Source organism: Penicillium chrysogenum (genome assembly GCF_028827035.1).
Source record: "Penicillium chrysogenum strain IBT 35668 chromosome Unknown utg000001l_segment0_segment0, whole genome shotgun sequence".
Lineage (NCBI taxonomy): Eukaryota > Fungi > Ascomycota > Eurotiomycetes > Eurotiales > Aspergillaceae > Penicillium > Penicillium chrysogenum.
The window spans coordinates 9144748-9169356 of record NW_026622749.1 but is presented as its reverse complement, the minus strand read 5'-3'; the positions used below and the strand labels follow the sequence as shown (position 1 = coordinate 9169356).

Below are 24609 nucleotides of genomic sequence, written 5' to 3'. Positions count from 1 at the left end.
TCAAGAATACCCGGTTGGTTCCTACTATACCTCGGTAACGACGGATTATATTTCAACTAATCCCGGATCGAAGTGACGGCAATTGCCTTTAGAAGCGGTGTCCTAAATTAATGCAATTAACCATGTTCTGCTAATAAGAGAATATGGTTGAAACCTGATTGTAACCCGGGTGGGTTCTAGTAGTGCTATCTGAAACAAATTTTCGTTGGGTGATATGCCCGTAGTAGTGCTAGTTCGCTCGTAGTCGTAGTGGACACTCCGGCTATCCTTCTAAAAGTAACCATTATATGAGCGTTGATTGACGATGGAAATTTTGCTCCGGGATCTAGGGCTAGCCTAAGAGGTCCCGAAACCATTCTGGTTCGATGTTGTTTCGGACACCTAAAATTTTCACAGTGGCTGCCTGTTCGAATAGTGACATGCCCACGTGTCCTCCGTAGCGCGGTGAGCTTGACGAATATATGATTTATTCTTAAGAAAAAAAACGATCGAGGTAGGGGATGTAGGGAATCCGGATTTCCTGATAAGTGCGTGATATGTTAGGAGACGATATAAACGGATAAAGGATACGCGGTCAACTTGACTAACCTGTAGCTACAGTGACATCTAGGGTAAATGGTCTTTGCAAATAGTGCTTCGGCTTGGATAGGAAATGCGTGTATAAGAACCAACCGGGTACACCACAACACTTTTGACAGCTTTTATGATGCAGCTTCCTGTATGCCCGAGGTGATTCTTGGGTAGTGAGCTCTCATTGGCTTGGCTGTGCCCCGACCTTACCTCTCGGTTTGTACCTGAGATGACCAATGTCAAATTGTAGGCTAAGAATGAGAAGACTTTGCGTCTCCTTCTCCTTGCAGGTGGTTGTGCTAACAGCCTGATTGTCTGCGGAGGTACGCTCATCTGCTAGGAAGCAACACAGAACATCAGCATTCCTATGTCCTTTGGACTTCCAGGCCTGAAAGACACTAAATGTTATCCGAAGACAACGAGGATCACGCATTCGATACTAGCAGCCTACGCCACTTGAAGGTACTTGAAAGGTTGCATGCTTAGCCATAGGTATGATTCGGGTAGTGGTATAGGCTGATCGGAGTCTAGGAGTTGTATCATGTAGACAAATCGAACAATGACCTGATACACAGAATCTAGGGAGGAAGAAGCTGAGGTCGATACGAATCTTCTGGTGACTTATTGACGGTAGTAATCATGTGGAAGGGATAGGCACCATGCGATCGTATTGGTATAGGCGAGCTCGAGGAGACAAGACACTTGTCCGCGTGGCATTCGACTAGACTGACACAAATGAGGGTGTTCTCCTGTTGTACGATCCGAGTCAGCAAAGACTGATCTAGTTGGACGAGCTATCGTAGCGTACCTTTTCATAGAAACCCGAAATGTGCGCTTGAGACGGGACAATCAGTTTGCGTAATGATTATATCGGCTTCATAACTAGATCACTTACAACTCTCTACAATGCAGTCACTAGCTATAGCACGTCGCATTCAAGCTCATCGCAATCTGCACTCGCTTCAAAAAAGCCGCGCTAGGGTGTGTATAAGGCAATTTCTTAAGACAGTAAACGCGCGTTACGAACCCACTTGCGATAGACATTACACTTCTATAGTGAATGAATGTGTCGCGATGCTAGAGGTTTAGGACTTCACAATAGTGCGAAGGCGGTGGGGACGAGGGCGGAAGACGCGATGGAGCACGCTCGTCGACGGCCACCTTCGTTATATCTTCGATCTGGCGGAATAGGCTATTCGCCATAGTATATTTCACCGTTGATGACGGGGTACCCCTACAATAGCGTGAAGATGTCAGTGATGTTGGTGGTTAGGGGAATAAGGCTTGGCGCGGATAATCAGACACAGCGCAGCTGTAGGCGCTAGATCTCACTCACCTTAGCATGGAAATGGGAGTATCAAGGTTCTATGCAACGGAGTTCGCACGTGGATGGCCGCACCCTGTTGTTGACTCGCTATCTTGGTTTGCGATCTACCACCTAGGACATGCTGCATTGTTCGAAGCGACGGGGCTAGGAATAGTGTGTGTGTTTGTTGTAGTTCAGAGGAGTGTATCGTATTTTATTCTAGACGGCAAGATGAGGTTATATATACAACACGGAGCCAAGTTGATTGTAAATCAACTTGGTTGTCTGTATAGACATTTCGGAGCTAATTCCGACGGTGCGGCTTGCTTCCTGATCCCACCAGCCTCATATCACAACAGTGTAAGCCATGGCTTTGCGTGGAGCACTGACGGTAGTGCAGGGTTATCAGGGCCACTCTGGTGAGCTCCGAAAGGCTCACTGTCAATTATTAGCCAGTAGATCAGCGTGGATACCATAACTCACATGTTCTGATGGTCAACACCAGGGATGAAGAGACCACAAGAAGCTGTGGCCCTTGCCCTGGTGCATTGTGTTCGAACGTCTACGAATCTAGCTGTCCCGCGTCTTTCGGGTCAGTGCAGCTTCAGGGATTTGTGGGCCCATATACCTACAGTGTGAGCAGTTGCATTTCAAATTTGTGGTCAACCACAGCCGCGATAGTAGACCAGCTCGCTATAGCAGGGACGTCTTCGTATACACGTCTTCGCATAGACGCCTTGACCAGCTAATCCAAATCTAGTATCTCCGATCGGCTGGCGTAAATGGGGCACTGAATATGCTTGAAACCACGTCTCTTACAGTACAGGAACTGTTTGGTTTGCTGGTCCACGATGTATACTATGAATGTCAGTACGGTATAAATTCCAGTACTCGATCAAAGGGGGAACTTATCGAGTGCGCCAGACACAAGCCTGCTCGACTTTGCAGAATCAAGTGAATAAATAGTAGAGCAATTGCAGGGGTAGAGGACGTATTTATAGGCTTCTCGGCTTCTGCCACTCACCAACTTGGTAGGAAGTGTTGGACATATTTCTTAATTGAGGCCTGTTGAAACCCACGTCTCGTTTTACCGCAACTATTTGTAGCGACATTCTTGATGCCTTTAGATGCCCAGCGAGAGAGGTGAGTAAGAGTGGTGCTGAGAGAAAAGGATGGCGAGTTGGTCAAGAAACGTTGGCTGACTTGAATCCTTCACTGCCCTCTTAAATTTGGACTTGGTGGGAGATATTCAATCCGCAATGACAGGCCCATATTTCTTGTTCTGATCACCCCATCTGTGCGACTCAACGAAAAGCGCCTACAATTTCATCACTAGAAACCATGGACTTTTTTCTAGCCTTGCTTTAGTGTTGTGTTGGTTTGTGTTGAGCTGTGGGTCTGTCCGCCTAGACTGCAGAAAGCGAGGTCACGGTAGGATGCCCCGTCAACCCGTTGAAGCTTGGCCAACCAAACGTTGTAAACGCTCAATTTTTGAGTGATGACCACCAACCTTCGAAGATAAATGGTTTTATTTTATTTTTTATTTTTTTAAGTTATTTTATTTATTTTATTTTTCTCTTCGTTACTATCCGAACTCCCTTTTTCCTGGGCGTCTCTAAGTTCTACAATGCTGTTTGCCGGGTTTCTGGGGCTTTCAACGAAAGTGGAAGAGGCGTCTAGTTGAGAGAGCCTCCCGGAGGCATTCGCTTTGCCAAGCAGTTCGCTCTATGTCGTTATTGGACGCTAAACAGGCGAACTGGTCGGATTTGTTCCTACGAGGTCTATTTACGAGGTCTAAATAGACCTCGTAATCGATCCCTTTTGCTTCTTAGGTGGATGGAGCCCTCGTCCCCTTTCCGAGGTTTTATATATAAAGGGGCTTAATTTTGAGAAAAGAAATCGGACTCAACTGATCAAGTGATCCATTCAACGATTCCGTCCGAAAATGCCCAATTTCAACGTATTATATTGCATGGACCACGCAACGAATTAAGATCCTAATAATAGGGACCGGATCGAATTGCCGGTGTGGGTTATACCAGTCTCCGGAAATTGCCTCCTAAGGTGCGGTAGTGTTATTAAGTCAGGGTCGATAAGGGCACGAGATATGATGCGTTTTTCGCACTCCCATGCCTGCCCCGGGCCAGTTCTGTTCAACCTCCCTATGCACACGTTATAAAGAAACATAGTGTATCATGCATGCACGCAAACCTCCATCGGTGTCCCTGACGGTCAAACCACATTTTTTGCCAGCCATTCTCCCCATTGAGCCGCCGTGGAGCTACTGCTGATCCCACGCTCTTCCAATCCCTGGGAGAATGGTCAGTGTCCTGGCAGTTTTTTCTCTGGGTGGTCTGTCTTACATTGAAGAGGATGGTTGGCGTGACATGAACACCGACCACTCGGTTTGCCTGTCTAATGTTAGACAACCTCTTGGCCGGATGTAAGGTCACTATCGTCTACCTTGGTCATCCACTTCATGTCATTCGTCAACTGGTTTCCTACGTTCAATTCATCCTGGCTATTGGGGGTTTCGGGGATCACCAGCAGAGAGAGAACCTTTTGCTCGTCTACCCCGATGGATCCTGCAATCCTGGCCAGGCGCTCATACGTTTTATTACGTGTTTTATTCACCACGCTGACGTCGAAAAACTCCACCTGGTTCTGGAATAGGGCCGCACTGAACTGCAGAATTTCTCCGGGGCCAGTCGAAGGACTGCTGCACCCGCTTCATGGGTGAGGGTGGACGATGGGTGCCATGTCTGAATTTGCTGCCGGAAGATTACCTGAAGCCGAGAACTATACTGTTGGGCAACTGTGGGACCGTCCGCGTAAAATGTATTGAACATTTTGGCAGAGACTTAAAAACACAATGTTAGCCGCAGATGTCGGAGGAGTGACCAAAGGCTTCGCCAACCGGGCACACGTAATCTAGGACTAATGCTTATTAGATACTGAAACCTCAATGCAATGTAAATGGACGATGTGAGCTCACATATTTCGAGTGTATGCTGCGTCTCCTGCGGGGCTCCCCCGAGGAGCTTAAGGCCTCCGTATTTAGGAGGGACCGACATGACGTTGGAATGTTTCTGCTCCGACATAACATGTCGGAGTAGATGCACTGGCATACCGGCATACCGGAGGATCCATTGATCCTATGCATTTTGTAATTTTAGATTAGTAATCGACGGTCCATATAAATTGTTAGGAAAGTAGATACAGCAATACAGAGAGTTGAATACCATTGATTGGACCCCTACATTTTACAATACGGCCCACGCCGACATATCATGTGGGCCTGAGGCATCCCTGTGATTGAATGCCAGAGCCGGACTCGGCCAGGTTGCAACTGTCCCGAAGCTTGCTTTCACTTTCAAACCCAGATACTGATCCTTGACAGTGTACGTCATCAATCTCGGTCCAGGTCCTTCTAAATATTTGTGGTAGCACCTGCCTTGAAGATTCTATATGCCAATAATTCGAATTTCTACGTTGTAGACATTTGATGATACTCTTTAAGACTGAAAAGAATCGGAAGCCGCTCATCCCACTATTCCAAATTACGTTATATATTTCTGATATCTCTTCCAAGACTTTTTATATACGTCGCATGGCCAAGAAACCATGAAATCCGCCGCACCAAGCACCTCCCGCTCCATCAGCCCGGGGCGGGCAAAACACCTCGAACGAAACCGCATCGCCTCCAACAAATGCCGCGAAAGAAAGAAAAGAGAACACAAGAAAATCGAGCGGCGCTTCACCGACGAAACACAAAAAAAAGATACCCTCCTTGCACAGTTGAACTGCCTACGAGAAGAAGTCTGGGATTTGAAAAGCCGGATTTTCCAACATGCCGGGTGCCATGACCAGCGAATCAACCGGCAGCTAGGTATAATGACCCAGACTGTCCACGGACCTTCGAACCCGGATGTCCACAATTCCAGTCCGTCTGCCAGCTCATCACGCTCATTTTCCACTGGGACTTGGTCCGGTGAGTCGGTCTCAGATGGTGCGAACACCGTCGAATCGGTCGCATATAATAACAATAACGACTGGACGGTGTTGCCTGATATAGCAATTGGGTTTACAACTCATGAACCGAATGGTTATGAACCAAATGGGTTTTTGACGGATTCGATTTTTGATAACTTTATTGATGCGGAAAATGGGTTCACCTGACATCTAATCTTCCCTTGTATGGAAGGATATTCTATCTTTTCTAGCGATGGGCGCTGTATGTTAATCTAGGATCACAAACTTCGAGCACTGAAAATCTGGTTGGAAACTTTCAGTGATTATGAATATATATCCAGATCTACTCTGCCATGACATGGATAGTATTTGCGCAACAAATTTCGAAAAGTAATAAGATGAAATATAAGGTTTGTGAGGAAAGAATACTCATGATGTTGGGACGTATGCTACATCGTGACAAGTTCGTGTACTGTAGTAGCCTCGACAGACTTGATCTCGAATCTAGCCCGAGCCATTGTTATTTCACAAACGTTCGGGCCACATGGGTTACATAAGCATACACGGAGATCCACTCTATGGAAGAACGAACGGAATGGATGAGTGATCCTTCCATGTCTGTGCAGGGCGTGCTGGATGGACCGTTATACAGAAATTCCATAGACTACAAAATTGCCGGAACCTGAAACCAGCTCGCCTGATATTCGACAAAGCTTAACATCTATTGCCAACCCGAACCGGGAAATAGTGGTGCACCGTTTGCCTCCGCCGAGATGGACCGTATCGCTGTCGTGACGCTCCTCCTTCGGTAGATTGCTATTACCACCCGAGGTTTGAACTGCCTCGCAAGGTGCATCTCTGTATAATCATTCACTCCATGTGTTGAAACGACGCCTAGAATGCCCATAATTTCCAGCTCTGCGGCCCTTGCGGATCCCTTATTCCCCATCCCGAATCGTTTTTTAATTCCGGGGAGTCGATCCGCAAACAGCCCTGGTGGAAGAATTCAGTACTTGAGAATGCAGTGTAGCGAGATCGCAATTTCTCTTTCCTTGGACTCATACATGCAAGCAGTCGGGTAGGTAAGTCATATATGTTGAATCAAAGAATTTAGAGCAGGTTGTCCCCTTTTGGTTGTCGATTATAGAACCAAAGTTTTTGGACTAATTTTTCACTCTCTTACATTATCTTGACGCCAAAAGAAAACGCTAATTTAGTTACTTCATATTTGGTCTTTATGTGACACCTCCCCTAGAGGATATTCAGCCAGAGACGGAGGCATTAAGAGCCAATTAGACCTTACCAAACGTGGTTTTAAGTCCGATTTTTTTATTTCGATATAACTTCAAAATGAAACTCATGAGCCATAACTGGGAATATCCTGCGATTCGGATGCTTTCCAGCCGTCAGATGCTTAACGCACGTGGGTGGGCCTTTCGGCCGGCTTTAGTCTGAGGATAAATTTGTCAAAGACTTGGAGTTCTAGAAATTCATGTGCGCTTGCAGTATACTCATGCTAGTCGCTGGCGTAATTGAGACATAAACGAGGTATAATAGCTTGTTAGATGAAACTTCATCCACTCTAGAACACAATGTATACTGTATGCAGGCTGCGCCGAATACTCCGATTATCAAACCGAATAAAATCATTTGCCCAGATTGCCGGCAGTCTCGAAAAGCGGAACCTCCCCTTCCGTAACCCGGGCCCGATTCTGAGCCCATTGAATTATTTGTGGCTGTTCGATTATATGTGTCTGCGGAGCCATTCGGGAGTATCGAACAACATAAGTCAGAAGATTATTTAGCTACTCAAATGGAAGATGATGCACCAAACGGATTTGGTATCGATACACCAGTCTACCTCAACAGCCAAAACCACTCACGGAGACGTAATATCCATGAGGACAAGTCCCATTCATAATGAAGTTGCTCATGTTATTTTGGGAATGATTGTTTTGAACCGCGCTAATTTTCCGAGAGGCACACTTGGATATGGAATGTAGCCACTTGTTTTGTTTGGTGCACTCATTGCCCAGCATCCTTGTTGGTCAAGTTCCAGCCCAAGAACGACTATCATTTTCTGAGCACTTTCTCCCGAATACAAAATCATTATCCCATTCGGCTGCAGTCGAGCTTGTGCCAGAAAATATCGGACTGAGCAAAGTTATAGTATGAAAGTACCCTGGCTCAATGGCAGAGGAACAAACCAAATAGATATATAGTGTGTATATGAAGACGAAATTATTCGGAGCTACAACTTCGCCAAGGGGAAAAAGGATTGTCATCTACTTAAGGTAGAGATCTGAGAACGGGACCGCTTGCTATCACCCAACACCAGAAAGCTATGTGGTAGTCTCCCTAGCGACCGGGCATATTTGCCGACATAGTTACGCAGGGCCACAGCTGGTTATAGATCTGGAGACCCTAATTAGGACCTTAAAAAATATGAAGACTTACAAGATAACCTCTGTATTATTCGGTAAAGAACGCGGACAAAGACGATTAGGCCACGGCAGGCCTCGGTACTTCAAGGGTATTGTGTTTTAGTAGTCATAAGCACGAAGTTACGCATTAGGAACAAGCACACGGATATTCGACACAACTTTCCTAATAGAGATGTTACTATGGACTGTGCGAGACCTTATTCGCCGCCTATAGGGGTCGTGGGCACTAATTTAGACGTGGGTGAAGCTGTCTAAATGAATGTTAGTGGAAAGCGAGCACTCAGCGGCATAGATAGCACATTAAAGGATTCAACCAGGGTGTCATTGAGAAGAGGCCTCCTATTCACCTAATGTAGTACTTTGGGTGTTTGGGTTAACGGGGCAGAGTATAGACTTAACAAATTGGCATTGTTTAATAGGTGGACCAGGGCTAGCGTATCTGCTGTAGTAGGAATGCTATCTTAATAAGTAGGGGTCCCCTCACTCGTTGATTTATCAGACTAGGGTGTGTGGCGCGAAAGGAATAACGACCCAATTGCTACGGACAGAACCATATAGGGCAGGGTCATCCCCTTGGTTGTTAAGCATTTGAGCCATTATTATGCGGTCCAGCAGACAGCAGATAACAGCAGTGACAGAATGACTAGGGCCGAGAGTTATATCAAGCTGTGCGATTACCTCTAATTGCGCCCATTGCTATCTCGACTGTTTCACTGGGGTAGCGTTACATTATTCTGAAAAAGTTTGCTAAACTCAAAGAACTTCCAGGTATGTAGGAGAGCTATTGCGCTTTGTGGTTTACGAAGGGGGTCGAGCGAGCTTGGTGAACATTCCCCACTTTATTCAGAAACTGCTTCGCCGTAACTGTGCATTGCGAGCACTCACTAACGAGCTTCCCTCTATACTAGCACAAAAAGCTTTAGGGGCTCGGCGAAGGTATAGTTACCCGACACCTATTTTAATATGACTGACTGATTATGAATAACATTCGGTATGCGGCTCCTAATAAATAAGAATGCTCGCAGTAGTGGCACTCACGATTGAAGAACTTATAGTCTATAAGTAAAAGAGCTTCGCACTTCACTAGCTTGCTGTTTCGTATCTGATAAGGGTCAGTTTCGATCGAAGTATGTATCTAAGGTGTTCAAATGTTCTTAGCTTATAACTCGGTAGTTGCCATTAAACAATGGCGATGTTATCCACCGAAAATTCCTTCTCGAAATCGCTGGCTAGTCCCAAGTCTGAATTTGTTAGTTAGCGTGTGGAAAAAGATTGGGAAATTTTCCCGGATGAACCACTATAGAGCTTGAAGCAAAAGATAAAGCTGACGACGTGTCCTAGCTCAAAGCCCAACCAACGCATTTAGTTGTGAAAGCTTGCCGAGTTCGCGGTTCCTGGCATACAGTTATATCGAAAGAGGTGGAGTGGGGATATATAGGGCACGCCAATAAGAGTGTGAGCTGCGTTCGGTAGATAAGCCCTCCTCGCCCACCTCTCCACCTATCTATACCCAACCTTCTGCTTAGCGTCCGACGTTACCAACCGCTCTCTTTGGTAGGAAGAGGTTACTATATAATACCGCTTCGGTAATTTAGCATATTAAGATTGTTCAAATGATTTTAACTGTATTTTACGATCGCTTAACACTATGTCGGATTAAATAAGTCCACGTCGCTGAACCGGGCTTCTATACGCGAAAGCGCATATATGAAATTGTTACACGATATATCTTAATTCTGCTTTATAATAAATAAGTAATTTTATTTGCTTGATTTCCTTATTTCGCGGGACGCAGCGACCACCCGAACCGGATATCACGTGGTTTCATCTGACAAACTCAGTAGCGAATCTGCTACGTCCCGTCATTCTTCTACAAAGGTAACAACTTCCTCAGAGATAGGCCGAACGTCAAAGCTCGACCGCATCAGTTCGTGGTGATCTAGGCGATGATATCATCCCCTGGGATCAAGGGTGACATCTCTTCGAAGTAGAAACCGACGATCTAGACTAACCAGGAATCGTGTATCCTATGGATTTTACAGCTGGGAGGCCAATTGCGGGCGACTTTCAGATAATTGAAGAACCACTAGGACGGTACATATATACTAAACGGACATCTTTATCTTCGTTTGAGCCTTTAATGGCATCCTCGAATGGGCTCAACTCAAGATATGGTGGCTGGAGATGCAGAGCTATGGTCCTTTTCCGGACGCCGAATCTTGCTCCTCTGCATTTGTTCAATTCAGGCTTAGGTGTAACAATGGCCGGTCTAAACTCCGCCATTTGCTTTTCTTTTCTCATCCCCACCCTATCCCCCCCGCTGCATATAGCTGTCTACAACCTCCTACTATTAGTCTAGGGAAGCTACCTCTGATTATCTTGCTTCCACTAAACCCGAAAATGTCCTTATCGGGTCGAGATCTACACTTACGTCCAATGCCCCGTTCGCGGGAAGAAAACCAGGAGAGGTACGTGAATCTAATTGCTAGCAAAAAGAGCCCACTAACAGTTTTGCAGAGCTTTTATCGCTACTTCACGGCGAAAAGACCGGAGCTTAGATGCTCGGGTGAAGTCGGCCAATCGCGCTTCGTCGCTGCACAAACGTCGCACTAGCAGGGCGTTTCACATCACTAAAGAGATTGTTGAGGAAGAGGGCGTGTACGAGGAAGTCGACGAGCGTTACCAAGCAAAGCGAATCCTCATGCTATAGAACCAAACCTTGCAGATTAAAGAGCAATTCTACCGCCACTTACTGGCTGGTTTTCCAGGCCGTCCCAAACTTCACTCGAAAGGACCCTCCATCGCAAGTCGGCGCGCAAGCAATTTGGCGTTCCACCCATCGACGAGAGGCAACCTGCAGAAGTTGAGTTTAGATTTATCAAGCATCAACTCATCCTCCTCGCTTAGTGTGGCTGCCTTAGCAAGTACGTCGCCAAGTACTGATAACCACGTCCCGTCGCTAATACGTCATTTGACCCTAAAATGCAACCGTATATACCCTACACAAGCGACTCAAAGATTCCTGTTACTATATCAGCTATACCATTCTTTTGCGACGAACTGCGGGAAGATGCCCAACTACGTGAAACAAATATCTGTACCAGCTTGGAGTACCGCGACCATCTAATATCAGCAGATCCCTGCCTCGGCCCTTACGGACATCGGTTCGGTGCAAAAGTGGCAGCGGCAGATACTGCACCAAGCCCGGGCGCCTATCCACACCGCCGCCCAGTTGCTACAGTCCAGGGAATGCCTCCTATCTGCCCCAGAGTTACCTCCGTAGCACCCGGCTCCGCCCCAGTGTTGACCCTCTTAGGCTCTATCTCACGTCCCGCTAGTATGTTTCATACCCACTCTCTCGTGGGTTAGTGTCGAACTCCCAACTCCCTCTCTTCAAGCCCATAATACATACCTGGTCCAGATGCCGCCAATCTCGACCGTCAACTCACTCAGACCAAGGCCACATCCGCAGATACAGAGCCAACCTCGGATTTCTGCCCGATATGCAGACTGTTCTGGGACATGCTAGTGCTGTCCAGGCAACCATGTCACCTACCATCAAGGTGGAAGGCGACGGTATCACGGTCTCGCGACGATCAGTACTTTTACTCCCACCGGTTTAGCCAGCTAGTTCGATTTTGCTACTGCCTTATAATTCTTACTATCTATCACCCCCACTACATGGGTAAATCCTGTTGTGCAGGGCATTTATTACCTACTTTTTCACGTTTTTTCATATTTCCCTGTATTGTATTTACCTCTCTTGCACCCTTAGAAGAACCTTCAGCCTATGGTTTCGGATGCAGGTTTTAGAAGGTTGTAAGACAGAAAGCGAAGCCCGTAATGCGTGGCTTCCCTCTTAAACATTTTCAGGCGGTAATTCCACATTGTTGGCTAGCTGCGATGACAAACCTGAAACCAATCTTATTGGCGGATGTTCGATAGTTCCGCATGGGCACGAGAAAAGAGCTACTATGTCTTTCGAATAATGAGACCGTATTCGTATGAATGATCTCCTTGAGCTACAAGGCACTGTCCGAATCGGACCATGTATAATTATCCTTGCGTACTCGAACCGCACTGCAAGAGCTTGTCAGATTCAACAATATCCACAAAATACCCCACGATGTACCTGCGCTCTAAACATGCAGCGGCCTATTGCACGTACAAGTACTATATGACCCTATATGACCATGATGATGTCCACCTTCCAAGCCATGGGGATATAGGTCCAGCGTCTGGATTGTTAAGAGCTCACCAGCCCCAACGTGCAACTGGTTGATAGCCGCATATGCCCAACAGCTTCTGACCGCCGCTGCATTGAGAAATCTGCGTCAGAAGTTTGCCGGGACAGTTACATGTTTCTGTAATGAAGAGTGTTATAGGGAGCCTCTGTTGGCTATTTGGGCGCCTGAGGCCTTAAATGCTCTTAAGAGAGAAACAGATTGGCATGTAATTCTACAGTTAGAACATCCTATACAAGAAATATACATAACATACAGATTTTGCTCTCTTCAAGCCTTTGGAAATAGGTTGACGAAGTCGCCCACCCTTACTTCAATCACATCATTGAGTACGCCTACCCAACAGTTTGCGCCGAGGAAAGGTCTGACTTTCCCGTGGCTGTAGCCTTTGATCAGTACCACTTCACTTCGCCGTCTGCCGTACAATGATCGAGCCCAGCTCGAAATACATATCTTCATGACGGGAATGAGGCTATTACCTGTGCAAACTGGGGCCCGGCTTTTGTGTCGTTAGGGCACCTAATCCGTGCGATCAGACGGGTTCCCGGCAATTATGCTTGCAAGCACTTGACGTAATGGATGGAGAGAAGTCGAACACAGACAGCACGTGCTATCGGGTTGCCTGACAAACCCAAAAAAGGGACCTTGCGCGATTTTTTGCGTTTGATGTATTTGGAACGGTAGCAAACAGCACCGGGTGCTTGGGTCGGATACTGACCTCGTGGAAGATGACATGTGCACCCAACCGGTGTAGAGCGCTTGGAATGGGATCAAGCTTCCCATAGATACCGCTCCAGTACTGACGGTTAGAGCGTAACCTTCTAGCTCCATGTTATAACCCAATGTCTGAGCTAATTCAATGTCGAGCCATCGTCGCCATGATAACGTCTAAAATACCCAAGAGGTCCACATCGATACCGCTGTCTGCCAAATTCGCCGCAGTAGAAGGATCGTTGGCAACGGGGCACACGCCTCAACGCGAGGGATGTCTTCAGTTTGTATTTTGGATAAGTTCTTTTCGACTGAGCGACCTATTCACCAGCAGAAGTAATCGTCGACAGAAGCGGATGCACCGCCGTGAAAGTTTACCATTTGGTCGACTAGCCGAGAGACATAAAGCAGCTTCGACAGGCCTACTTGCATAAGCCCTTACCCTTTCTTTTCGCCCAGTTATCGAGGCTTCTGGTCTTTTGATGTTCACGACGCCTTTCACCCCGTGTGTCACTTATTTTGCTCCTTAAGCAAAGATGACTGGCTCTTCAACTAGGACGACACCGCTTCAACCGATCAAGACCGGTTTCAGCTCCCCGCGCCAGTGAGATCATTGAGTAGTTACTGTGTCATAAAAACGAATAAACGAATTGAATTGGCACTCCAGAGCCATTCAACCACCTTTTCATGGCTCCAGGTATTGTTCCCGCCCACGACAGAATCACCCAACTCAGAAACATCAACACGGGGCCCGAATAACTAGGGAAGCTACATAAGAGAGGTTACCATATGGCAGTCACATACATAAGGGTTACAATGATTTTTGAAGGGACAGAAAATTTAAATCAGCTTTATGTTCCTCAACCGCTAAGATCGGCCAAGAGCATCTACCCAGCCGGGTTTCCCACATCCCAAGTCTTCAACCAGTGCAATAACTAATGTCGACTACCGGGCAGCGACTTTTCCTTCGGTGGTATTCTGTTTTTAACTTGTCACAGTGAGGCAGCATTTGCTTCGTTCATACACGGTGTTGATTTAGTGGAAGCGACTATGACTGTAAATGTTGTCACTCATTTCATCAGTAATGCGTCACTGGAATAGGCGCGACTAGATTCAACCTCGCACCGGCAGTGCTATACTGACATACGAACTCTCACTAATGTGATGAATTCGCTAGTTTTTAAACTGCCTTCAGCTATGACATAACTAAGCCGTCAGAAATACGTGTCGAAGCCGATGGCAAAATCTTTGGGAAGATAACATATATAGCTGCAGTTGATATTTTCTCGCACTTTTTCCTGACAAGCTCTATTCAAACTTTACCCGACATTAACGAATTTTCCCAATATGACGACCGCAGAAGGAGCTAAGAAAATCATCGCAGAGGTTTCCAACCATGATCTTGATCAGTGGGTGCGCACGGCTTCCTTCACGTCGGAAATTGAAGAGGTATGGGTATTCCGCACTGCCTTTGGGATCCATGTGCAAAAATAGCGAAAATTTACATCTGACTTTTCCAGTCCGTTCGTGGCCATATTCACCAGGAGCTGACTAGTTGGCTGTTCTTCCGTAAACTGGCTGCTGATTGTTCCCGAAGCAACATTTCCTTGCACGGATTCGCGCGGTGAGCATACCTTTATCATTTTTCGAGGATTCCCGTTAAATACAGTCAATACTAACACTATACAGACTCTGGGAGCGCTCGGCGGCAGAGTGCTTGGCTGATTTCAAGTGGCTAGAGAAATATCTCGTGTCACGTGGTGGACGCTCGAACCCCACAGGGATTGAAGCTACTACATTTGAGTGGCCCGATAACCCGATCGAGCCAGTCGGTCCCTGTAAAGAAGCACTCTTCGTGGAGAAGAGTCTGTTGGAAGATCTGGAACGGCTTTGCTCCTTGGCAGACAAATCAGGGGACATTGCATTGTCGGACGCCATTCAAAGCAAATTTATGCGCAAGGAGACAAGGCATGTTAAAAACCTCGCAGACCTTCTACAGCAGGTAGTCCGAGCCTCCAAGCAGCCTGGCCTTGGTCTCTACCTCCTCGACCGGGAACTACGGCATACCGACGGGATTGTTCCATGGGATAGTGCCAATGATACTTCCCAGCAGCACGATGATACCACGGAAGTCTAAAGCAGATGAAACCGGTCGGCCTCTAGGTAGCCCACGATCATGATCTTTTTCCCCTGATATGTTGTAGCTGATCGAGAAGCCGAGGTGCCTAAAAAAAATTGCAAGTTCTTTGGCATGGCAACTGCGGAATATTACCCTTCCCACTATTGTAAACTTCTCAACATCGAAATGGATGGGCGCATAACCCGTTAGCGACTATCATTGTTTGGCGCCTAAAATGGGAGCAATTCTAAATGGTCATTTTGTATGGCATTTAAACAGCCTTACCATTGCTATGGGCGCCCTCTTCTGTAACGCCAGCACCAATTACAGGCAAATCCGAAATTCGCTTAGACAGAGTATCTGCTCGCGGGCGTTAAGCCGACGCCAAGCACTACCCTATCCCCGAGTCAAAACAGGACGACTGGAATTTTCTAGTCAGCTATACTAACTATTGAATTTTTCAGCCTTGAAATATTCCTCAATATTCCCCCTATCGAATGTTCAACCTCGTTAATTTTCTCATGGCAGACTCGTCAGCGGACTATGGAAGCACAGGAATTAAAACTAGCGAATCCAATCTGCTCTTGGTGGAAAGCTTCATGGCTTCAGAAGGGAGAAGATAAAGGAGTGTCTCTTGACCGAACAATAGACTTTGAGATCGAGAGAACAATTGAGAACTATGTTGTATCGTAATTCAGGGAAGCATTTATACAATCTTTCCAGATATGGTCAACTTAACCCGTGTGGGCAGTGTTCTGCAAATTTAATTGAGGCCGGCGCAATTTTCCGCCTCATTCTATAGGCAGTAGTAGATAAATGTGCCAGATAAACTACCAGAGTATCGGGATCTATAATATATAGGTGTTATAAGGGCGGGCAGATAATTGATAGCATTAATCGCCGGAATATGAGGGCATGCAATTACAAGTGATCAGGCTAGCGAGTTAGATCTTCGGCCTATAATTATTCTCAGACAGATTCAATAATTAAGGTGGTATAAATACTACTCCACGGAGTGACCCTCTATATCTAAGTTACCTTTCTCGTTATTCTATACACCTTACCTATAAATCGCAGCTGACTTATACTAGCCTCCGTCATGTCATTTTCTAGGCAGTTAGAAGTTAAACATTGGGAACGGAAATTATATGACTATCGAGAAAGTCATTTCGAGCTATCTACTAGAGTGCATATCTCTCACCTTATCTTCGAGAGTGGGTTTAGAAGACGGATGGACGGCCGGTAGAATATCCGTCGATTAACACAATTGAGAAAGATATAAGGCTGTTAACGCTTAATAAGGGACAACCACGTACCTATAATAGTCCCTAGGGCTTATTGGTAAGATCGCGTGCGGCCCCGATCTAGTAGTGGAATCATTCCTAGCTTAGATATAGAGCTAGACTATAGGTTATGCGTATACGACCACGAGAACCTTATAATAGCTATAAGGAATTTCCTTAGCCTCGACGATTAGTGGTAGATTGTAGATGTCTATCTAACAGATAATGAGGAAGGTGCGTTTGCTTAGTTTTAGCTCTTAGAGACTGTCGTTAATAAGTTTATAGTGTCGCTAGACGACTATAGAAATGAAGCGGAGTCTATTTGTCACAAATTCATCCAATCGCTAAAGGAGCGGTATCTAAACGACAATCGCCTACCTGATAGACTGATCTACGAGCGGATTAACCGATACGAGGGCTACCTCGATACGCCTAGGGATCCGCTCGCTACGAATAACTGGTGGGCTATACTAGAGGCCCTCGCGGGAAGTAAGAAAGGAAGGTATTTGACGCAATTTTTTAAACACGAGACCTTACACTAAAAGCTAAATTCTTTGCTCGTTATTCCGGGTCTCTAGGGAGGGATGCGGATTGGGCTACTTTATAAACTGATAGCTATACATTACGACGAGGTAAGTTTACTCTAAACTATAAAGCTAGTTCCACCCTAGCTAATTTGTTTATAAATCTAGCTAATAGCATACTACTAGGAGTTAACCTCCACCACTTTTTCGAGACTAGTTAGAGGAAGAGACGAGCTTTTATTGCTGATTGACGGAGTTACGGTCGAGTTGCTTCAATCTCGCGTCTATAAAGTCTCTAGTAAAGATTTGAACTCGTTACAAGTCGAGTTAGAGGGGGGCAGGCTTTTTCCGAACTTCTCGGAAGGCACTCGATAGGACATATGGGCGCGTTTGAAAGAGATCGATTATCCAATTCCAACCTTAAAAACATTCTTCAAAGATCGGCTCTATCTCGAGGTGGCCTAAAGTGTCATGAAGAGACTATTCGTCTAGCCGCGAAGGGAAAAGATTACCATTGACCAGGGTGTGTATGGGAAGTATGACACTCCGGTTCCCGTCTTGATGGCGCTGAGACAGGAATGGCTGGGCTCCGACCTACTCGAATTTTGATGAATCTGCTTGGAATCACATTTTTTACAGGCACTGTCTGATTTGCTGGTACACGATGGATCCTATAAATGTCAGTACGGTATAACTTCCAGTACTCGGTCAGAGGGAAGAACTTACCGAGTGCGTCAGACACAAGCCTGCTCGACTTTGCGGAATCAAGTGAATAAATCGTAGAGCAAATCGCCGGGGTAGAGGACATATTTATACACTTCTCGGTTTCTGACACAGAAGTTTGGGAGAAAGCGTTGAAGGACACCTATGCTTGTTGAGCGCTGTTGAAACCCACGTCTTCTTTTACCGCAACTCTTTGCAGAGACATTCTTGATGCCTTTAGATGTCTAGCGAGAGAGGCGAGTAAGAGTGGTGCTGAGAGAAAGGGATGCTGAGTCGGTCAAGCAACGTTGGCTGACTGTTGAATCCTTCACGGCCCTTTTAAATTGAGGCTTTATGGGAGATATTAAATCCGCAATGACAGGCTCATATTTCTTGTTTTAATCACCTCATCTGTGAACCACTCAACGCTTAATGACCGAAAAGCACAAGTCTCATCCCTAGGAACCATGGTCTGATTTCCTAGCCTCGCTTCATTGTTGTGTTGAGCTGTGGGCCTGTCCGTCTAGACTGCGGTCACGGTCGGATGTGCGAATGCTGGCCAGTCAACCCGTTGAAGCTTGGCCACACGTTGACGAAATCTTTGAACTTGAGACCATCAAGATACAATTTGCTTCTACACTTTCTGTTTTCGATGGCTGTAAACTCTACAGTCTTTTGTTCATCCAGTGAGGCTTTCAGCAAAAGTGGAAAAGGTGTCTGATTGTGTTGAAAATCCCAGTTAACTAGTTTCCATTAACAACTGGCCATTTTCAGGCTCCAACGCTAACCTCAATTCGGGGTGCAACGTGCAGATCTCAGACTCCTACTAAAGGAAGACTAGTACCCTTGGCTGTATGCAGTTTGGTCATACTTATGCTGCCCTCAGTATACAACTCATATCACACTGCATCGGCGTCTCGACATTCTAATTCAGCCTGCTTTCAGCCAGTTTTTGCTTCTTGTTATTGAATTCTTTCTGATTCTTTTTATCATACTGGGGTTATACGAAGAAGCACATAAATAGTGGCTTCTTTCCATGTATGAAGAAAACAGACAAATCATTCATTTACTTTCTGCAGTATACAAGATTGGATTTTCATATTCATAGTACTTTTCATAGTATTATTTTTGTCTCTTTACATACATGCTGTGTAGATTACATCTGTACTCAACAGATTGAAATATATATCTCCTCACCAAGTGTTCTATCTCATCCTCAACATCGTGAGGATTGGCCAAATTTGTCCAACCGACTCGTTGATCACTATCCTATGATCGAGTTGACTGCCAACAACCCGTCGAAAACTAATCATTTCCCAGTCAAAACCTGGCTACATTGATTGACTACTGCTGTGTTGGTAAAACTCAGTACTTAGTCACTTGCGTCTGCATAAACTGAGACACCAAGGATTGATGGAAGTTGTATTGTCCAGATTTTCACATTCTCTTACAGACAGAATGGATGCCCCGAACATCTCGCCAGCCCAGGAACATGACAGCAACAGTTTGTTGGCAATCGAGCTTGTGAAACTAGTTCATCCCTCAACAATTTTGAGCCACGAACCTTACCAAACTCTCACATCCCGGGAGCATAGATGGTAACTTCTCTAAAACAAATTTTCGCTCTGCAGACACCATTCCGACCTGATTCATCTGTTGAATCATAGACAACAATGTTCGGAAAATATCTTATGTTTTTTTTTGGGAAGGATGCTTTTTTAAAAGAGCGATGACGTATTCATCTGATCACTAGCCCGAAGTCCTGCCACGCCACCTCAACTTCTGTATCTATCCCAAAAGGCTTCTGCCGTGCTCTACTAATTAGAACATGTGCTCTGGGCCCTGAAGGTTGTTGAAAGTCGATCAACCTTAGGATTCATGTACAAGTGCTGCGAAAATGTATGACAAACTTAGTCGATCACGTTGAATGGTATGGACGTTCACTCCCACCAAAGGGACTAACGATAGATCCATCCCAAAGGTAAAACGCGGCGGGAATGAATAGTAAATGAACTCCATCAGAGTCCAACATTGGCTCACCTAGCAATTGGCAGAGCTCCCTTTCTAGCCTCTGGTTTTCAGCCAAGGCTTTGTCTTTTGCCGGGTACGGATTGCCTTTATTTGAGCTAAACCTTCTCTGGTACCCTATTTCAGCTTTCATGTTAGTTCCAAGTATGAATTGCAATGCAAGGCCTTTCTCAATCAGGCTTACATCCAGTGGGCTGAAACCAAAACACACCTTGGCAAACATCGTCGGATAACAAAAATGGCTACAGATTACGGGACTTGTTGATGACATATTCCTAGTATACTTCTTCACTGACCTGTACATGTATTTCCCATTCTATCCCATCTTGCGACTGGCATATCGTTCCGATAGATCGATTCTGAGACATTCGCTGAGGAAGCGTATAACCGCATTTACTCACACATGATTCATCAAATACACCGTCTAAAACGGACTGGAATCAAGCACCGCGGGTGAGCTGCCGCTACCAAGCTAGCCAGCAAGGCTTTACCGGATCATACCTGCCCGGCATGAAGGCATAGGAACCCCGCACCTCTACGAATGGAGAATGCGGTCCCAACTTTGCGAACAACATGACATGTGTTGGATCATCGTTTGGTGATTGTTGCTCCGTGGCTGGATATTGTGGCAATTCGAGTGATTATTGCTCGGGTACAAATTGTTACAGTGGCTCTTGTGTCTCTTAGAGGTAGCATACGAAGCCGGTTAATGAGCGTCCTAAAACTGCTCCTGCTTTAAGCGAACGTGAACATCGTAAATTTAAGCATAGGGGTGCAATTAAAAGGGAAATTATACACAGCCACTGTCTATGTATTTATGCGTACTCATTATTTCGAGGTACTCATTATTTCCCTATCCGACTGGAAAATATGTATACTGAACTGCTGAGCAATAACGTGATTATTCAGGCGCTGCGGAGGCAAGAGAAATAAGTACTATATACAGGCTACTGGTTTAGCCTAGCGGAATATGACACACACGGTGGCCCTATATCTTCAAAAACACATGAAACTAATGGAAACCTCACCAGCTTGGTGCGATCGAACATTCATTCCAGGCACCCCTATCCGCATCTCCGAATTTATCGATCCCTCCCTTCACGCCATCTTCGCCCACTGTCCATACACCACTTTCAACCAGCACTATCCACCGTTAAAACACACTCTCCAATCTCTGCGATCACCGTTTACCCCCCAACGGATGGAAGTAACCATGTTGAAAGAGTTCCGTGAATGAGCCCGAGGTAACTGGTCTCCAATCACTCACCCTAGCCCCTTCCTCGTCTCGGAAGAAACCAGGTCGTAGTGCAAATGGAAGCACGAGACGGAAACCTGCCTCTTCCATATCATAATCTCCTCGATGGACAGGCTCACTGTAGAGTCCAGTGGGAACAGGATCGTTGTCATTCATGCTCACATTCTGATGTGCGATGGAGAACAAGCGACGAATCTCGAGGTTGAGATCCACTAACCGGTCTGGAGCTGCAAAACGTAGGACGTCTGGGATGCTGTCCTTTTCATGAGGTATGTTGGTAAACCTCTGGCGCCCTCGCAAACGCCTCCTTATCATACGGGACCTCTAACCCAGGTGCGATAAATTTGAAACGCGGGCTTCAGCCCGGACCGTGTGAGTTTCGTCAAGACAGACGTTCAGTCGGCCACGAGTGCGTTCCAACCCCATTTCTACGCTGCTATTAGCAGCCTTAGACTTGAAAATCTCTGCGGTGAAAGAAGCGCCCATTCTTTCACCGAAACTCTCCGCCTCCAGGGGCTGTCAGCAATGCAATATCAATAAGGATGTCTAGCGATGCTCACCTCCTTCACAACACCGTCCGTATTTCACTGCGAGTTTCTCAAGGTATGCGGGGAAACAGCCTTGACTGTCATCCTCTGGCCTCTGGAGTGTCGCGAGTGGGCCGAGTTCGGGGCTGATGTACAATCTCAAAATAGGTCGATTTTGTGCGGCTGTTTCTGACGGTAAGCCTACTACATTCGGGTTTTTTTCAGACACCGGGGAGTTCAAAAATGATATATTACAACCTATCCGATCTGACATCTCATTCCTTCGAGCTTTTATTCTTTCCTCTCAACGAGAATTGGAAGCAATTGCACAAGCCTGACAATATGGCCATGTATTATATGGGAGTTAACTTTAATTCGCCTTTTACACACCCCACTAACAAAGACAGGTAACCTTTCAGGCTCGCCACCAGGGAGCAATCAGTGCCTGCATCCAACAGATTTATGGAGACGGTGGGACTGTAATCAACATATTCCCAGACATGGTCGCTAGAGGCTTCGCGTATGTGTCCTTCTACTATAACGCTTCATCGGATGTTTGACTAATGTGCGTCCAAGTGCCTCTATAACAGATACAGTTCTCTAAAACCTTCAGTCCGACCCTGTGATTTATCGTATCACACCCGATAGCTTCTCCTAGGCTCGGTGTTCGATAGCCCCTTCTGAGTGACCTATAAAGCCTAGCGTCCTTTTGCTTCGCATTCGCTATGTTCTACTAAAACAATGTCATGATTTGTGGATAAGTAATCAAATTGACCACTATACTTGCTGCCTCCATATGTGTTAAGGAAAATAACTTCTCGCTTTGACTCCTTACCACGAAATTGATCCAAAACATTGTGTTCTTATTGATCGGGTTCGCTCCGAGCGACTGTTCAGCTCTAGTTCATAGTACAATATAACGAATGGAATAAACGATAAGCCGTTACTCCCATGCTAGTATATCCTTTTCTCCTCATTTGTTTCATTCCGAGCGGCTAGATGAATTAGGTACATGGCGAAGATTAGTAGGTATACCAAAGGTGGCATCGAGTAAGCCATCTATTCCTCGATATCACTGCATATAGGTATCGACAAATGTCAGGTAAGAGAGATGCTTAGCTATGTCTGTAGCAATACACGTATTGCAATATCTGGTGAACTAACGTGAACAGGGTATCAACGTCGTATGCTCGGCCCTCAACAGATCGAAATAATAACCAAGACATAACATATCAATAGCTCCGTAACCCACCGACTCATATATCGTCGGTATCGGGTAGGCAACGCTAAGTTTGAACAAAGAGACGTAAAAAACTAAAAGACAATATAACAGGGTATCGTTGCTCTGAGACTCGTTTATAATCCCTTGTTCAACGCCCCGTAAAGCAGCAGTAAATGCCGGCTCATAGAGAAAGGAAATACTAGAACATAAAAAGACAAGGCGAATGCAACTAGTGTAAAATAGAAATGTCCTGCGCTGCAAACCAGTGCGGGGAGACCAGTGGCTAGTAAGGTGAGATGAGGCGAGTCGAAAAATTTTTACTTTTGTATTGTGTTCGAACATGAGAGGCGGGACATGGCCTTTTGAGGTACGGGCGGTGCAGCTTTAGTAGATTAACGTTATTTCTATAGGAGATCCGGATGTGCTAGTAGCATGGTCATTCGGATTCGGTGTCTCGGAGATATCGAGGATTATATCTTGACCCTCTAGAAGCTGGCGGATAATATCGTCATCCACTATGACTCGCATGCCTTTCTTATAGGCATATATTATATTTGAGATTCGAATTTGGTCGATTTGATATTTCTCGGTAATTTGCCTCTTAAGGTCTTGAACTATACGTTCTATCAAATATATTGCACGGTAGAAGTCCTCTAAACGCTTCGCATTCCTAGAAATCCGGATATAGAAGCATGCGACTGCTAAGATAATTAGCAAGGATAGTAATGATCGGGTTGCGCTCCTAAACTCACTAGGCTTAGGGAATTTAGCTAGAGGTCGATAGGTTAAGTCTATATCCGCGGCCTCTATAAAACCCCTTGAGACCTAGTCACTAGCGGGAAATCTTTGGATGATAGTCGGGCGATTTCCTAGTCTAAGTGATTGAGTAGGCGGCGAATTCGAGAAGAAATTCGTGTCGGGAGGTGAGGGCATAATTGCCTCTAATTCACGCGAGTTTAGACGTCCTATATTCACATACTAAGGGGAATCGCTATTATCAGATAACTAAATGGGATATAGGTCGGGATCGTCGAATTTATCACCGCGTAAACCGAAAATGCTCACTGAGCGAGTAGATGAAAGCATTTCTTGCGTTATAGCTAACTTGGCTTAGAGATCATCCTCTAACGAGACTTTCTCCGGAGGCATATCTTCCGAGTCTAACGACTAAGTTCGTTTATTACCCGAAGACTCGCCGGATCTCTTTACGGTAGAAGCCTTGTTTCCCCGTTTACGTTTCGTAAACCCACCCACGTCTGCCTAGGAAATTTGCTACTTAATTTTATCCATACTCTTATTAATATACGTAATGTTATTAGACAGCTTCCGCTTAGCACCATGATCCCGGAAAAGCTTTACTTTATAGTAAGACAGCTCCGTATCACGCGATATACCTACCTCCTCGCCTAGGGACAATAGCTCGGTTTTCGAGTATAGCCTGATAGCAATTCCCTTTACACCTTTTAAGTGACTGAAATCTATGGAAAGGAAATTAAACCGTATAGGAATGTTACAACCCGACGCGCTAGTCGTCGGATTAGTAGTCTAAGTGACGTAGAAGCCGTCGACTGACATACTCTCGACTTACACCTATCGGTTCCTCTATACGTTACTGCCATATTGTAATAGTTCCACGTATTCTATAGCTAATAATTTTCTACCTCGTCGATAGGCTTCTATGATACCGCGGCCTTCCTTCTAT

The 24609-nt window shown here is 45.7% G+C and overlaps 6 protein-coding genes across 6 annotated transcripts; 4 read left to right on the top strand and 2 right to left on the bottom strand.

The window, feature by feature from the left end:
* Window positions 1-4108: 4108 nt before the first annotated feature.
* On the bottom strand, window positions 4109-4725 carry N7489_003580 (uncharacterized protein; the record flags this gene model as incomplete). Its single annotated transcript, XM_056709335.1, has 4 exons — window positions 4109-4186; window positions 4240-4287; window positions 4340-4480; window positions 4558-4725. 4 exons carry the CDS (start codon window positions 4723-4725, stop codon window positions 4109-4111), a joined length of 435 nt encoding a protein of 144 aa, XP_056573637.1.
* Window positions 4726-5500: 775 nt separating this feature from the next.
* N7489_003579 (bZIP transcription factor) lies at window positions 5501-6055 on the top strand (the record flags this gene model as incomplete). The annotated part of the gene is made up of 1 exon (XM_056709334.1): window positions 5501-6055. One exon carries the CDS (start codon window positions 5501-5503, stop codon window positions 6053-6055), a length of 555 nt encoding a protein of 184 aa, XP_056573636.1.
* Window positions 6056-10692: 4637 nt separating this feature from the next.
* Window positions 10693-11002, top strand: N7489_003578 (uncharacterized protein; the record flags this gene model as incomplete). Its single annotated transcript, XM_056709333.1, has 2 exons — window positions 10693-10760; window positions 10810-11002. 2 exons carry the CDS (start codon window positions 10693-10695, stop codon window positions 11000-11002), a joined length of 261 nt encoding a protein of 86 aa, XP_056573635.1.
* A 272-nt stretch (window positions 11003-11274) lies between these two features.
* N7489_003577 (uncharacterized protein) lies at window positions 11275-11915 on the top strand (the record flags this gene model as incomplete). The annotated part of the gene is made up of 2 exons (XM_056709332.1): window positions 11275-11629; window positions 11746-11915. The coding sequence occupies 2 exons, from the start codon at window positions 11275-11277 to the stop codon at window positions 11913-11915; spliced, it is 525 nt and encodes a 174-aa protein (XP_056573634.1).
* A 2679-nt stretch (window positions 11916-14594) lies between these two features.
* N7489_003576 (uncharacterized protein) lies at window positions 14595-15384 on the top strand (the record flags this gene model as incomplete). The annotated part of the gene is made up of 3 exons (XM_056709331.1): window positions 14595-14696; window positions 14768-14871; window positions 14937-15384. 3 exons carry the CDS (start codon window positions 14595-14597, stop codon window positions 15382-15384), a joined length of 654 nt encoding a protein of 217 aa, XP_056573633.1.
* Window positions 15385-20927: 5543 nt separating this feature from the next.
* N7489_003575 (uncharacterized protein) lies at window positions 20928-21644 on the bottom strand (the record flags this gene model as incomplete). Its single annotated transcript, XM_056709330.1, has 3 exons — window positions 20928-21046; window positions 21095-21416; window positions 21528-21644. The coding sequence occupies 3 exons, from the start codon at window positions 21642-21644 to the stop codon at window positions 20928-20930; spliced, it is 558 nt and encodes a 185-aa protein (XP_056573632.1).
* Window positions 21645-24609: the final 2965 nt, after the last annotated feature.